The sequence below is a fragment of the Chlamydomonas reinhardtii genome, chromosome 10 (genome assembly GCF_000002595.2).
Source record: "Chlamydomonas reinhardtii strain CC-503 cw92 mt+ chromosome 10, whole genome shotgun sequence".
NCBI lineage: Eukaryota > Viridiplantae > Chlorophyta > Chlorophyceae > Chlamydomonadales > Chlamydomonadaceae > Chlamydomonas > Chlamydomonas reinhardtii.
The window spans coordinates 424,831-437,362 of record NC_057013.1 but is presented as its reverse complement, the minus strand read 5'-3'; the positions used below and the strand labels follow the sequence as shown (position 1 = coordinate 437,362).

General features: G+C 66.4%; 3 protein-coding genes across 3 annotated transcripts in view; 2 read left to right on the top strand and 1 right to left on the bottom strand.

Annotated features, from left to right (window-relative positions):
* The first annotated feature begins 40 nt into the window (after window positions 1–40).
* On the top strand, window positions 41–1,283 carry CHLRE_10g420750v5 (ribosomal protein L30). The gene is made up of 6 exons (XM_001702556.2): window positions 41–105; window positions 262–314; window positions 460–565; window positions 728–829; window positions 968–1,036; window positions 1,201–1,283. The coding sequence occupies exons 2-6, from the start codon at window positions 291–293 to the stop codon at window positions 1,230–1,232; spliced, it is 333 nt and encodes a 110-aa protein (XP_001702608.1). The 5' UTR covers window positions 41–105; window positions 262–290; the 3' UTR covers window positions 1,233–1,283.
* Window positions 1,284–2,160: 877 nt separating this feature from the next.
* On the top strand, window positions 2,161–3,296 carry CHLRE_10g420700v5 (uncharacterized protein). The gene is made up of 2 exons (XM_001702557.2): window positions 2,161–2,451; window positions 2,616–3,296. Exons 1-2 carry the CDS (start codon window positions 2,271–2,273, stop codon window positions 2,660–2,662), a joined length of 228 nt encoding a protein of 75 aa, XP_001702609.1. The 5' UTR covers window positions 2,161–2,270; the 3' UTR covers window positions 2,663–3,296.
* Window positions 3,297–3,362: 66 nt separating this feature from the next.
* CHLRE_10g420650v5 (uncharacterized protein) overlaps window positions 3,363–12,532 on the bottom strand; it is a 16,858-nt gene continuing 7,688 nt past the window's right edge. Inside the window, exons 16-25 of the mRNA XM_043066465.1 lie at window positions 11,280–11,918; window positions 10,854–10,995; window positions 9,040–10,538; window positions 8,678–8,776; window positions 8,233–8,369; window positions 7,114–8,072; window positions 6,684–6,901; window positions 6,335–6,441; window positions 5,911–6,004; window positions 3,363–5,644 (exon numbers count right to left, since the gene is read on the bottom strand). Of these exons, the coding sequence (XP_042919862.1) occupies window positions 5,198–5,644; window positions 5,911–6,004; window positions 6,335–6,441; window positions 6,684–6,901; window positions 7,114–8,072; window positions 8,233–8,369; window positions 8,678–8,776; window positions 9,040–10,538; window positions 10,854–10,995; window positions 11,280–11,918 (4,341 nt within the window). The 3' untranslated portion in view covers window positions 3,363–5,197. The remainder of the gene's footprint in view (window positions 5,645–5,910; window positions 6,005–6,334; window positions 6,442–6,683; window positions 6,902–7,113; window positions 8,073–8,232; window positions 8,370–8,677; window positions 8,777–9,039; window positions 10,539–10,853; window positions 10,996–11,279; window positions 11,919–12,532) is intronic.

Here is a 12,532-nt window from a genome sequence, read left to right as displayed (position 1 = left end):
CGGACTCGCTGCATGGGCCTCATCGCGCTTGCCGGTCTATGACTTTCGCCAGCGACCACGGTTAGGCCCTTTCCCGCAGCTGTAATAGTCCTCTGGAGCCTGAAGGTCCGTCAATAATTAGCTTAGCGATGTTAGGCCCACATACCGCCAGCTTGAGGGTGTCTCGGGTGCGCGGCGGCTCTGGCTGCTGCGCCCCCGAGCCCCGCTCGCACGGCTCGCTGTTTCCAGTTCTGACGGATGGACCTTGCATTTTCTTTCCAGGCTGAGAAGGAGGCAAAACACAAGGAAAAATGGCCCCCGCTACTAAGAAGACGGTGCGTAGGGCAGATGCAGTAGCAAAACTAGCCGCAGCCGTCAAAACGGAGAGTCGCCGCCGTCGCTGGTCGTCCAGCGTAAGGTGGCTACAAAATCAAATCAGGTATTGAACCTCGGTCGCGCGCGTACTTTGTGCACCCGCAGAAGAAGACCCAGGAGAACATCAACGCCCGTCTGGCGCTGGTGATGAAGAGTGGCAAGTACACTCTGGGCTACAAGACCTGCCTGAAGACCCTGCGCTCGGGCAAGGGTAAGTTTGCGCTCGCGCCGACGCCCGCCGACTGGTGCTTCCTCAACCCGCACCCCCTGCCCCTTGTGCCCTGTGTGGGGCTCAGCACCGCACGCTGCCTTCTCCACCAGAAAACTGCACATCTATCTCACCAACTTTGTCTCCTCTTCTTGCCCACCGCAGCCAAGCTGGTCATCATCTGCAACAACTGCCCCGCTGTGCGCAAGTCTGAGGTGGAGTACTACGCTATGCTCGCCAAGACCGGCGTGCACCACTACGGCGGCAGTAAGTGGCGGTCCTCAATATGCTTGATGCCTAGTCAATACCGGCTTCCATGGGGCTTTGGCGCTGCGCATTTATTTGTTGTTGAGCGCACCCATTGCCCGCTGCTTTCCTCACCTTCCCTCCGTGCCTTCCCTCCAGACAACGTTGACCTGGGCACTGCCTGCGGCAAGTACTACCGCGTCAGCGTGCTGGCCATCACCGACCCCGGTGCGTGGCGGGATGTTGGGGACTACAAGCAACATGTTGCTGTTGGGCGGGGACGAAGGGGGCGGGCGCATGCTACATGCTGTTGGGGCTTGCTTGGCAGGGCAGCGGCACGTGCCACCCATCAGTGTGCTAACGGCCGCTTTGTTATCTGGCTGAACCTGCAGGTGACTCGGACATCATCAAGACCGTGGAGTAAATGCGCGGCAGTTGGGGTCATGCATCCACGGCTGTAACGTTTTAAGTGGGGTACATCCCGATGTTTCTTCCCGGTACATGGCTCCCCTCGTGGGGCAGCGTAGAAGCGCGGAACAAATGACACAGCTGTGCTGCACAACCACATGGGGCGCCATCCCGGGGCAGCACAGCGGGGGGAGTACGAGCACCTGATGGCCCTGGATGGCCTGGCCGACTTGCAGCAGTATCGGTCCAGGACCAACCTCAGTAGTTGGCACCTGTTGGCACCGCAGTTTCAGAAGCACTTCCAAGTACAGTGTCGCAGCCAGCGGGGCGGGCAAAGCCTACGGTCTGAAGACACGTCAGTGCATCACAGATTCACAGATGAGCATTGCAGCAAGGGGGCAGGTTGCCGTAGTCCCGCAGTGCGCAGCGTATTCCCAGACCCAAACAGCAGACATGGATGCCAGCCGTGCCACGAGACGGCTGGTCACATATGCAAGCTTCATACGCTAGCGTGCTCTTGTGCCTGCTTGTGCTGCTATTTTGCAGCCAGAGCCTATGATGCGGCTTGAGTTGTGACGTGGTGGTGTGTGTGGTGTGCACCCATGGGTCATTATCATCCTAGCACATGAGCTCTTGATCGGAGATTTGATGGAGCAGGAGCGCGAGTACGCGAGTAGCAAATCCCAGGGAATCGGTTCTCGGTCAATGAGCTTTTAACTGCGGTGAGCACGGGGACAGCGCTCACGCCCGAACTGGAAGCAGTGGTGTATTTCCATGAACCGTCCCGCCACGGGATTCACCCAATCATACTGCACAACCAGGGAAGCAACAGGGGTGCATTAAGCCCGGGGGGGGGGGGGCTGCGGGGTTGAGGGGCCAGGGGGTGGGGTTAGGCCGGCGCGCCCATGACCGTAAAGCCATGATAATCGGCATGCGCACACGGCCGGGTACATTATTGACTTTGCGCGTTTGTTGCTTCTCATAGGGGCGCAGCCGGAGTCCAATACTTGTCAAAGCACGTCGATTGCCGAGACCGAACCTAGCACTAGCCAAAATGTGCCCTCCTAGTGGCCCTTTCTATCGCGTTGCGGGCATGTCCTATGTGCGCTACGCCAACCTGTGCGCGGACTATCTGCGGGCAGTGATGAAGGAGCCATTCAAGACCAAGGCGCTGGCTCGCCAGACCGTCTACTTCCGCTCGACCCCTGTCTCAGATGGAAAGCAGGGCGTTGCGAGTAAGTCGGCAACCTAGAGCGCGAGATGCAGCCCCGGAACGATCGCTGGGGCCTGTCGGCGATGCGAGCACACGTGTGCCGAAACGAGGCGCCCAGTTACATGCTTAAATATAACACCAGAAGATTTACGATAACCATGCTGCTTGCCATGCCCCTGCTTGCAGCGCTCCTTGAGACGACGGGCATGCCGAAGCAGACGCCGTCCTCTTAAACGTCGCTCTATTTGGAGAGAGGGAGCTAGCATGGGAGCGGTCGCGGAGGCTGTGCGCGTGGAGGCTTATTGGACCCGTTGATACCCAGGCGGGTCGCTGGGGAGGCGGCAGGGAGGAGGGACGGGTTGGAGGTGGCTTATAAGCGTGTGCTGTGCAATAGAATCAGCAGCATATGAGGACTTGGTGCACAATGTAAGTACTCGGGTGCGCATGCGTATGGATGTTTAGTTAGAGCAGGGGTTAGTTGTGCGTGGTGGGTTCGTGCGGGCGGTCGATAGCGTGTTGAATGCCACTGCGTACTGCACACAAGCGTGTAACGCGGATGAAACGCTGTACGCTGCAATGCTCCTCCATCCGCACGCGTATAGAGTCTGGATTGCAGCAGGGGGCTGCAACGGACTGCAGCTACTGAGTCAGGAGCAACGCCGGGCGAGGTCTCTGTACGGCGATGCTTGCGTGGTGCGGTTGGGGCCAACTGACACGGGCTCAGGAGGCGGTGACGCAGCCGGGGAGCCAGACGTCAGGCAGTCAAGGGCAAAGTTGGAACCTGGTGAAACCGTGACGACAGCCGAGGGCAGTGGCCGTGCTCCAGGGTGGAAGGGTGTTCGACGTGAGATCAGTTGCGATAGCGTCCCAGGGTTGACAGCCACGGCTGCACGACAGTTCCAACAGAAGCCCACGCACGTTTCTGTTGCTTGCTGTTACTTGCTGTTACAGCTGTGGCAGAGGCCCTATACTGCGACACTGCCGCTGCACCGCCCTTTGCCTCACACGCAGCACTGTAGCCTAGGTAGCGTGCTGGTATGGTGCTTCCCCTTCCTTCTGCCTGCGTACCAGTCCATGACCAACGTCTCCCACGCCTGCGTTTGCGCTATGTAGACCTCCATTATTGCTGCTGGCTATGGGCGCCAACGCCTCAACAACACGAATCTTGCATCTTGTCGATCGCTTTCATTCCAATGCCAACACCTGCCCGCGCCTGAAAAGCATCCTCACAAATGGCACGCTAATCCCAGTCTTCGCGAAAGTGACCTGAAACTCCTGGACCTGTCCTGGCTGGTCACGAACACGAGGCACCCCTGCACTGATACTCGTGGGCGATGAGGCAAGGGCGCAAGGCAGCACACAATGGAGCGCGCAGTCAGAGGCGCATGTCACACACTCTCTGGCACCAGCCTGCTCACGCTGCACAAACCTTTGCTCAAGCTAAAGCCTGCAGGCTACACCGCTTCCTACAACAAATCTTCACAGCAAACTGCCCTGGTGATGAAGGAGATGACACAGCGCGGTGCCATACGCAACGTCATTGCCCGTGTCCATCTAGTGCAAGCTGCCGCATTGGAGTCAGTCCGCGTTGACAAGCAGTTGGCAACAGCACTCCTGCCCCACGCCAGCTGCGCCACTGCCACCACTTGATACCGCAAACCCTTCGTTTGACAGCCGCAGCGGCACCTGCACATGCGGCTGCGCCTCTGATCGGTGGCGAGGCAGAGGCTGCGGCTGCGGGAAGCCACCGCCGCCGCCGCGGTCGCACCCGCCACCGCCGCCGCCTCCATAACCGCCAACACCGCCATGGCTGCCGTAATTGCCCCCGCCGCCGCCACTGGAGTCGTCAGAGTGACAGCAAATCAGTAATGCAGCATGAGAAGGAATGGCCCAAAACTAGACATTGACGCAAGTCAAGCCATGAATGTTGCCTTTTCCAGCGGCTGGCAAGTGACCCCCCCCCCCTCATGATGAGACCCTGCAACGCCTTGGATACATGCGTCTGGTAGGTGCAACACAGTGGTTGCAACCCCCATCACCCCAATAACAGATGATTAGGTCGTCTCAGAATCCTGGAGCCACCGCAGCAACACGGCCGATTCTGGCCGATTAGGGGAGGCTCCAACAGCTTTTGGCTAACCTAGTATCACAGGTCGCCGCAACACTTGTATAACGTTTGTAGTCCGCCACGCATCTCGTGCATCCGGCTCAAGGGTTGCGTGCGTCTGCTATTGCTCAATGGCTAGTGCTTCTATACGCACACGCACACACACACACACACACACACACACACACACACACACACACACACACACACACACACACACCGCTTATAACCCACTGACCCCTCAGGACACAAAGCAGTGCACGCCAAGCGGGGCAAGGCTCCTACAACACACAAGTTGCTGAAGTACCGACCGCTTTCCTCATAAGAGCAAAAACGTCCCCAGCGCTACTTGCATAGTCAACAATTCGTGTTGTACGCTTCCCGCAGACTTCGTGTCTTCAGCAAAAGCCACTTGGCTGCTCTTGCCTCGGTGCCCCATGGCCCCAAAGCACACCCCCTTCAGGACGTAGCTTGCACATGATGCGCCCAGCCGTGCCAGAAAGGCGTCACGCGCCGGCAGCTGCTGCAGCACCTCCGCCCGGCCGCGCTTGCACACCTAATCCATCACTTGCAACAAGTGCATTAGATGGCCATGTGCTGGTGCCACCTCACCTCACCTCACCCCACCTTACCCCACCGGCCCACCTCACCTCACCTCGCTTCACCCGCCCACCCACTCCCACACGCGCACAGTCTTGTCCGCGCTGCACGTCGCCAGCCGCCGCCCGGTCGCATCAAACACCAGCCTCACCACGCCGCCCCGGTGCCCCACCAGCACCGCCAGCGGCGGGGCCTCCAGGCGCGCCGCGTCAAACAGCCGCACGCCCTCCGTCGGCCTCGCCAGCGCCACCGCCAGGTGCCTGCCATCGGGGCTGTACTGCACACACGTGACCGGATCGGATCCAAGATCCAGCGTTTGCACGACTTTGCGGGCGGCCACGTCAATCACACGGACTGTGCGGTCCGCGCCGGCGCTGGCCAGCTGCTTGCCGGAGGGGTGCCATGCCAGCGAGACCACTGTGGCGCCCAGGCCGCCCGCCAGCGCCGTGCCCTGCCCGCTGGCGGGGTCCCACAGCCATACCGCGTTGTCACGGCCCCCGCTGGCCAGCTGCGGGGGGGGGGGTAGCCATCCATGGGATGGTGTGTATCAAATATGAAGTGAAGTGCCGACGGGGGGGGGTTGCCATGCATGCGGACGGTGTGGGTCGTGTGTGTGTGTGTGGGGGGGGGGGGGGGCGGAAGGAACAGAGACGTGTACACGCGAAGCGAGTTGACAGCAGTTGACGACACATCACTGCAGCACTCCAGCACAGCAACGAGCTAGCAGCTGCTCGATCGCAGCAGGCGCGCCCACCCACGCACCCAAGCACCCACCTGCTTTCCGTCGGGGCTGTAGGCGAGGCAGGTGGTCCAGTGGATGTGGCCCTTGAGCGTGCGGGCGCAGGTACCGCCCGAGCCCAGGTCCCACCTGCGTCGTGCATCGGAAGTAGAGGCGAGGCGGGGGTCGGCAGCGCGGCGGCAGCGGGGCGGCAGTGGTTGGGAGAAGACCGAGACATGGGCCGGTTTGGGGGCTGGCGTGGCGAAGCGTGGCATGCGGCGGCGCCCGCTGCAGGCGCGTGTGTGAAAAGGGTGCGAACTGAAACGGATCTTTACATCTCCAAAATCGCCCCCCCCCCAAATAGCGCGGCGCGGGTTGGCGGCGCTCCGAGGCGGGTGCTGCACTCGGACGGCGCGCGCGGCCGCAGCTAGGAAGCTACGAGCTAGCTACCGGTAGCTATGTATATCGCGCACTGCTTACAGCTTGACGGTCATGTCGTCGGAGCAGGTGGCGACCTGCTCGGCGCTGCCGGGCGCAAAGGCGACGGCGTGCACGTCCATGTCATGGCCCTTGAGCGTCAGGCTGCACTGCAGGGCGGGAAGGGGGAGGGAGCGAGAGGGTTGGAGCGAGGGTTGGAGCGAGGGTGGGAGGGTGACGGGCGGGTATTACGAGGATGGGTTGGCGAAATGATATACGATATAGCACAATCCCGCAGGCGAAGGGGGTTACTGCACTCCAAGATCGCAAGCGAACCAGCCGAGTACCAAGCCGGGGGTGGTGGAGTGGGGGAAGTGGGGGACGTGCCGTGGAACCCTGCGCCCGCACCTACCTGCATTGCCGACGTGAACATCCGCAACCGGTTGTCCGAGCCCCCTGTGACCAGCAGAGTGCCGCCGCCGCCGCCGCCGCCAGCTCCATCCGCTGCCGCCACCGCTACCGTGCCCACGGCCAGCCCCATGACCAGCCCATCGTGCGCGCGCAGGCTGCTCAGCGCCCGCCCGCCGCCCGCCCCGATGGTCCAGACCTTGACGCTACCGTCAGCGGAGCCTGCAGCAAGTGTGCGGGCGTGCGGGTGGGGTTAGTCCATTGCTGCATCGTTGGCAAGACGGGGCGGCGGGAGTGGGACCCACTCCTGCCCCCCGCCACCTTCTCCTCCCCCGTTGTCCCTCCATCCCTCCCTTGTCAGCCCTAGTCATCAGTGGCTTCGCCACTACCAAGTGTAACTATTCTCTCCCTCCCTCCCTCCCTCCCTCCCTCACCGGACAGCAGCTTGGCACCCATGAACGCAAGGCACGTGACCGCATACGCGTGCCCTTTGAGCACCGCGCGCGGCTCTGGGCCGCCCGGACCCACAGACGCTCTGGCCGCCGCTGCCGCCGCTGCTGGTGGCGCTGCCGCCGCCGCCGCCGCCAGTGACGACGATGATGAAGACGACGACGGCGGCGCGCCGGCCCTACCCACGCCGGCTCTTCCGGCGGGCTTTGCCACGCCAGGCTTGCTGACGCCCGCTGCAGTGCCAGTGCCGGCGCCGCCGCCGCCGCTGCCCGCAGTGCTGCCGCCTCTGCCGGGCGGAGCGCCGCGACGACCAGTTGCCGCGGCCCCGGACCCCAGCGGCGCCGCCAACGGCGCGGGCCCCACCGCCGGCGCCGCCCCCACCGACGGTGCCGCCCCCGCCAGCGGTGCCGCTCCCGCCGCCGGCGCCGCCACGTCCCACAGTCGCACGGTCTTATCCGCGCTGCCGCTCGCCAGCACCAGGCCTGGGCCGTCGAATGCCAGGCTGGTGACGGGGTTGAGGTGGCCTTTGAGGGTGAGTAGCAGTGAGCAGGACACCGTGCTGCCGCCGCCGCCGCCGCCACCACCCGCTGACAGCGCCCACACAAGCACGCCGCGCCCTGACCCTGCCGCCGCCAGCAGCCGCCCCGCGCCGCACAGCGCCACCGCCGCCACTTCCCCCAGCAGCGCCGCCGCGACGCCACCGGCTGCCGCCCCCGTCTTGCCGCTCTTGTCTCCCGCCGCGCCCACGACGGCCACACAGCTACGGCTGACCAGGCTCCACAGCCGCACGGTGCCGTCCTTGGAGCCGCTCGCCAACAGGCCGCCGCCGCCGCCACCCTCGCGCGCAACGGCCGCCACCGCCGCCAGGCAGGTGACCTCGTCGGTGTGGCCGCGCAGTGTGGCCGCCAGCGAGCCCACAGCCGGTTCCCACAGCCGGACCGTCCTGCGGGGAGCCAGGACCACAACGCGGTCGGCAAGGCCAGCGTGTCACGAGCTTGGGTCAGCGTGTCAAGATGACAGCACGCCATAACCGGGCGCCCAAACTAATAGCACTGCCGGCCCCAATACCCCGGGCCTCTCCCCCCCCCCACCCCCGAGCTCACTTGTCTTTGCTGGCGGTGGCAAGCAGTAGCGAGCCGCCGCCGCCGCCGCCCTCCTCGTCGGGCAGGAAGGCCAGCGCGGTGACGCGGTCGTCGTGGGTCAGTGTGGACAGCAGCCGCCGCGTGATGGCCGCCCACACCTGGGGGTCATGTATGGTGGTTATGGTGGTTGTGGTGGTGGTTATGGTGGTTATGGTGGTCATGGTGGTCATGGTGGTCATGGTGGTCATGGTGACACGTGGCCGCACGCGGGGCATGAAGGCATAGAGGAGGTTTGCTTGGAGGCGCCTGATAGCCGAGTGGCAGGTCCGCCACGCACACGCTGCACCAGTAGTCGCCCCAGCCAGACTACCGTACGCCCGCCCGCAACCCACCCACCCAACCCGAAACCCCCACCCCAACTGAGCGGCGGTCCTGCGCAACCGAGGCTCATCACTCAATCACTCACCAGCACCTTGCCGTCGGCGCAACCAGCAGCCAGCAGCTTCCCGCCCGCGCCCACGCCCACCGCCGCCACCGCGGTCTCCGCCTCCAGCGTCGCCACGCCCTGCACGGCAAACGGACAGGGCGGGGGGGGGGGGGGCAGGCGCCGCGGCGCTCTCAGCAGCTGCCGAGTAGGTGGCACATACGGTACCGCATGTGACTGCCACCATCCAGTACCGTACTACAGCCCTCCAGCTACATATCTGCCGTACGTCCGGCTGCAACCCAAACGGCTGCTGCGTGCCCCCGCCGTGCATAGCCGCCCTCCATCCGTCCCGGGTTGTGCCCACCTCCCAACCACCCCCACCCACACCCACACCCGCCCACCTGTGAGAACACCGACTCCCACACGCTGCCAGTCGTGCCGCCGCACACGGCCAGCTGCTGCCCGCCGCCGCCCGGGCCCCCCGGGCTCCAGTCCACGCACTCGGCACGCGCCGGCAGCGGCGGCCCCAGCAGCTCGCCCGAGGCCGTGTCGTACAGCCGTACGTCCTCCGCGGCCCCCACCGCCAGCTGGCGGCCGTCGGGATGGAAGGCCGCGCACGTGGGCGCAGCCGCCGCCGCCGACGCCGCCGTAGTGTCGCACCCGGCGGCAGGGCTGCTGTCTGTGCTGCTGGTGGTGGTGGCGGCGGCGGCGGCGCCAGCGCCGGACGGCGTCGTGTCGCTGCGCGGGGTGGTGTCCCACACGATGATCGCGCCGTCGCTGCCGCCCGCAGTCGCGAACTGCCCCTCCACGCTTACGACGGTCACGCCGCCGCCACGGCCCGCCACGGCCTCCGTCGGCAGCCCCGGCAGCATCACGTCATTCGCCGCTGCTGCGCGGCCGCCGCCGCTGCCGCCCGCGTCGCGCCATGCCCACGGCAGGTTGAGGACGCGGCCGCCGGCGGCGGAGATCACGGCGGCGCGAGTGCCGTACAGCGCAGTCGCCAGCACGTTGCCCGGAGCGCTGAGCACGCTGCTCTCCCCAAAGTCCCAGCCACTTTCCGCGCGCCACAGCCGCCGTACCTCCCGCCCGCAGACCACCAGCACACTGCCGCCGTCGGTTGTGGGTGCCAGAGCGCTAGCGCCGGCCAGGCCTTCACAGCCCGTCCGCGACACGGGCCGGTTCTCGCGCCGCATCTGCGCCTGCCTCGACTCCTGTGCCGCCGGCGCGCGCGGCGGCGGCGCGGCGGCGTCCACTGACGCCACGCCGTCCGCTATCGTCACCGCCGCCAGCGGTGGCGGCGCCGCGGCGGTGGCGGCGGCGGCGAGCTGCAGCACGTCCCACACCACGCGCACGCAGTCGCCTGGGCGGCCGCTGGCGGTGGCGAGATGCAGCTCCCGCTCCTTGGTGCCGCCGGCGCCGGCCTCCTGGCGCAGGAACGGCCCAAGGAAGGCCAGCCCCGTCACAGCCGAGCCGAACAGACCCCGCACCACCACCAGAGGCTGTGGCGGCTGTGCCTGCTGCTGCTGTTGCTGTTGCTGCTGCGGCGGCGGCGAAGGCGCCCCGTCATTGACAGCAGCAGCAGGAGCGGCGGTGGCCGCTGCCGCGGCGGCCGCCGCCACGTCCCACACCCGCACCAAGCAGTCCGCCGCCGTCGCCACGGCGAGCCACCGGCTGTCGACGGACAGAGCCAGAGCCGTGACGGCGCCTGCGCGGGCGGCGGCGGCGGCGGCCCTGCTTCCGCCCGTGGGCGGCGGCGGCGGCGGCGGGCGCAGCGTCGCGACGCACTGCCCCGTGGCGGCATCCCACAGCCAGGCCGTGCCGCTGCCGCCGCCGCCGCCGGTGGCCAAGTGGCGGCCGTCGGCGGAGAAGACCAGTCGGGCGATGGGCTCGCGCTCCTCGCCTGGCGGTGGCGGGGGTTGAGGGCGTGGGGGCAATCGGGAGAGGGAGGGTGGGGGCGGAATGACATAGACCATTCGATGGGGCCGAGACGCGGAGGCGTGACCGGCGCGGCTGGCTGGTGGCCCTGCGCAGTCCCGCGCTCATTCGGCCTTGTTTCGCGTTGTGAGGCGCCATGGCAGCCCCTACGTGCTGTTAGGAACTGCTGCTGTCCGCCCGCCTTTCACACCTTCCGCCCCGGCCCCGGCCCCAGCCCCAGCCCCGGCCCCGGCCCCGGCCCCGGCCCCGGCCCCAGCCCCGGCCCCAGCCGCCCCCTCACCCGCGTCCCTGGGCGGCTCCAGCACCACTCGGCAGTCGCCTGTGGCTGGGTCCCAGGCGCGCAGCTGGCCGTCCGAGCCCCCCGACATCAGCTGCTGGCCGTCGGGGGAGAAGGCCAGCGCCGTGACGGGCCCCTTGTGGCCCTGCAGGGGGCGTGGAGGGCGGGGCGGGCAGGGGAGGGGGAGAGCGTGTGCGGTGCAGAGGACGGATGTGCGCATGGCGGGGAAGAGGGGAAGATGCGAGCGTGGAAGGTTGGTTAGGGTTTCGTGGTGCGTGTCGTTGTCGGTACTGTCGCGCGAATGCAAAATAGGGGCGGACGCGGCCCGGGTGGGGGAGGGGGGCCAGAGGGGCGGGCGGGGAGCGCGCGTGCCCTTCTCCCCTCTCCCCCCTACCCTCCTACCCTCCTACCCTGCCTTCCCCCACGCACCTGCATCACCGCCAGCCGCGCAGACCACTCGCCCGCGGAACGCGGCAGCACGCGGACTGTGGCCCAGGCCAGGCCCAGGTGCGCCGCCGCCGCGGCGCACACGGTGCTGTGCCCCGCGGCGTAGAGCGCCACGCGCGCAAACGCCGTCGCCTGCGCCTGCCGCTGCGCCTCTGCTGCGCCTCCTCCGCCCCCCTTGCTCTCGACGTCCGCGGCGGCGCGGAGCAGTTCGTACAGCTCTCCGCGCAGGAAGCGAAGCACGTCACGTGAGCGGGCGGTGTGGCGCCGCATGCCGCCCAGCGCGCCGATGGCGGCCGGCCCCGCGCCCGCCACCACCACGTCACGAAGGAAGGCGAACGACCCCAGAAGCGCGTCCAGCGCCGCCGCTGGGCCGGCGGCGGCTGCGCCGCCGGCGCTGCCGCCAGCAGCCGCCGCCAGGTGTGTGACGGTGTAGCGAAGCGCGTACGGCGACTTGTAGGTGCTGCCACCGTTGGCGCCGTTAGTGCCGCCGCTGGTGCCGGTGGTGACGCCCCACCCCTTGGCCAGCTGCAGACCAATGAGCTCGTGGCCGCGCCGCACGTCGGCGGCGAAGGGCCCGGACTTGCTTGCGTCGAGCAGCCAGTCGCCCAGAGACTTGTGCACCTGGGTGTGTGTGTGTGTGTGCGTGTGTATAATTACGGTTTACGGTTGCTTGATAGGACCTCGTGATTAAGTGGCCTGAACAAGTACCGGTACAGAACCTAGGGTTCCAGCAAGGTCAGATATTCGCAGAGGTCTGTTGGCACGTGTCTCCCAGTTCAAGGCCAGGATGCGGTGCAGCAGGATGCGGTTTAATGTGTGTGGGGGGGGGGGCATGCGGGCGTTCAGAGGGTGCGCGGGTGCTAGGCTGTGGACATGTGTAGGCCTCATGCGTGGAGCAGTACTGCTGCAGCCGGGTGGGGACGTGGGGTGGAGGGACAGGGCAGCGAGAGAGGGGCAAGATGGGGGAGACGGACCGCACGCGCTCGCAGTCTTGCGATTCTTTATATCAACTCGTCAAGGCGTTAGTTGCACTTGGCTGGAGGCCGAAGCGTAAAGTCGAAGGCTGTGGCGGTAGAGGCATTGCCAGGGGTGGGGATGGGGCTGTTCCGGTGGCGCGGCGTGCACGTAACCACTCTCCAACCTCCCACCATTCCACCCGCCTGCCCGCCCCACCCCGCCCACTCCCACCCACCGTGAACATGTGATGGTCGGCCTCGAAGAAGCACACCGGCGCG

Excerpts from the sequence above, each read along its gene's own strand:
- CHLRE_10g420750v5 (XM_001702556.2), top strand. The coding sequence starts at position 291 with ATGGCCCCCGCTACTAAGAAGACG. Across the intron at positions 315-459 it reads CCCCCGCTACTAAGAAGACG|AAGAAGACCCAGGAGAACAT; the intron begins GTGCGTAGGGCA and ends GTGCACCCGCAG. Across the intron at positions 566-727 it reads GACCCTGCGCTCGGGCAAGG|CCAAGCTGGTCATCATCTGC; the intron begins GTAAGTTTGCGC and ends TGCCCACCGCAG.
- CHLRE_10g420700v5 (XM_001702557.2), top strand. The coding sequence starts at position 2,271 with ATGTGCCCTCCTAGTGGCCCTTTCTATCGCGTTGCGGGCATGTCCTAT. Across the intron at positions 2,452-2,615 it reads TGGAAAGCAGGGCGTTGCGA|CGCTCCTTGAGACGACGGGC; the intron begins GTAAGTCGGCAA and ends CCCTGCTTGCAG.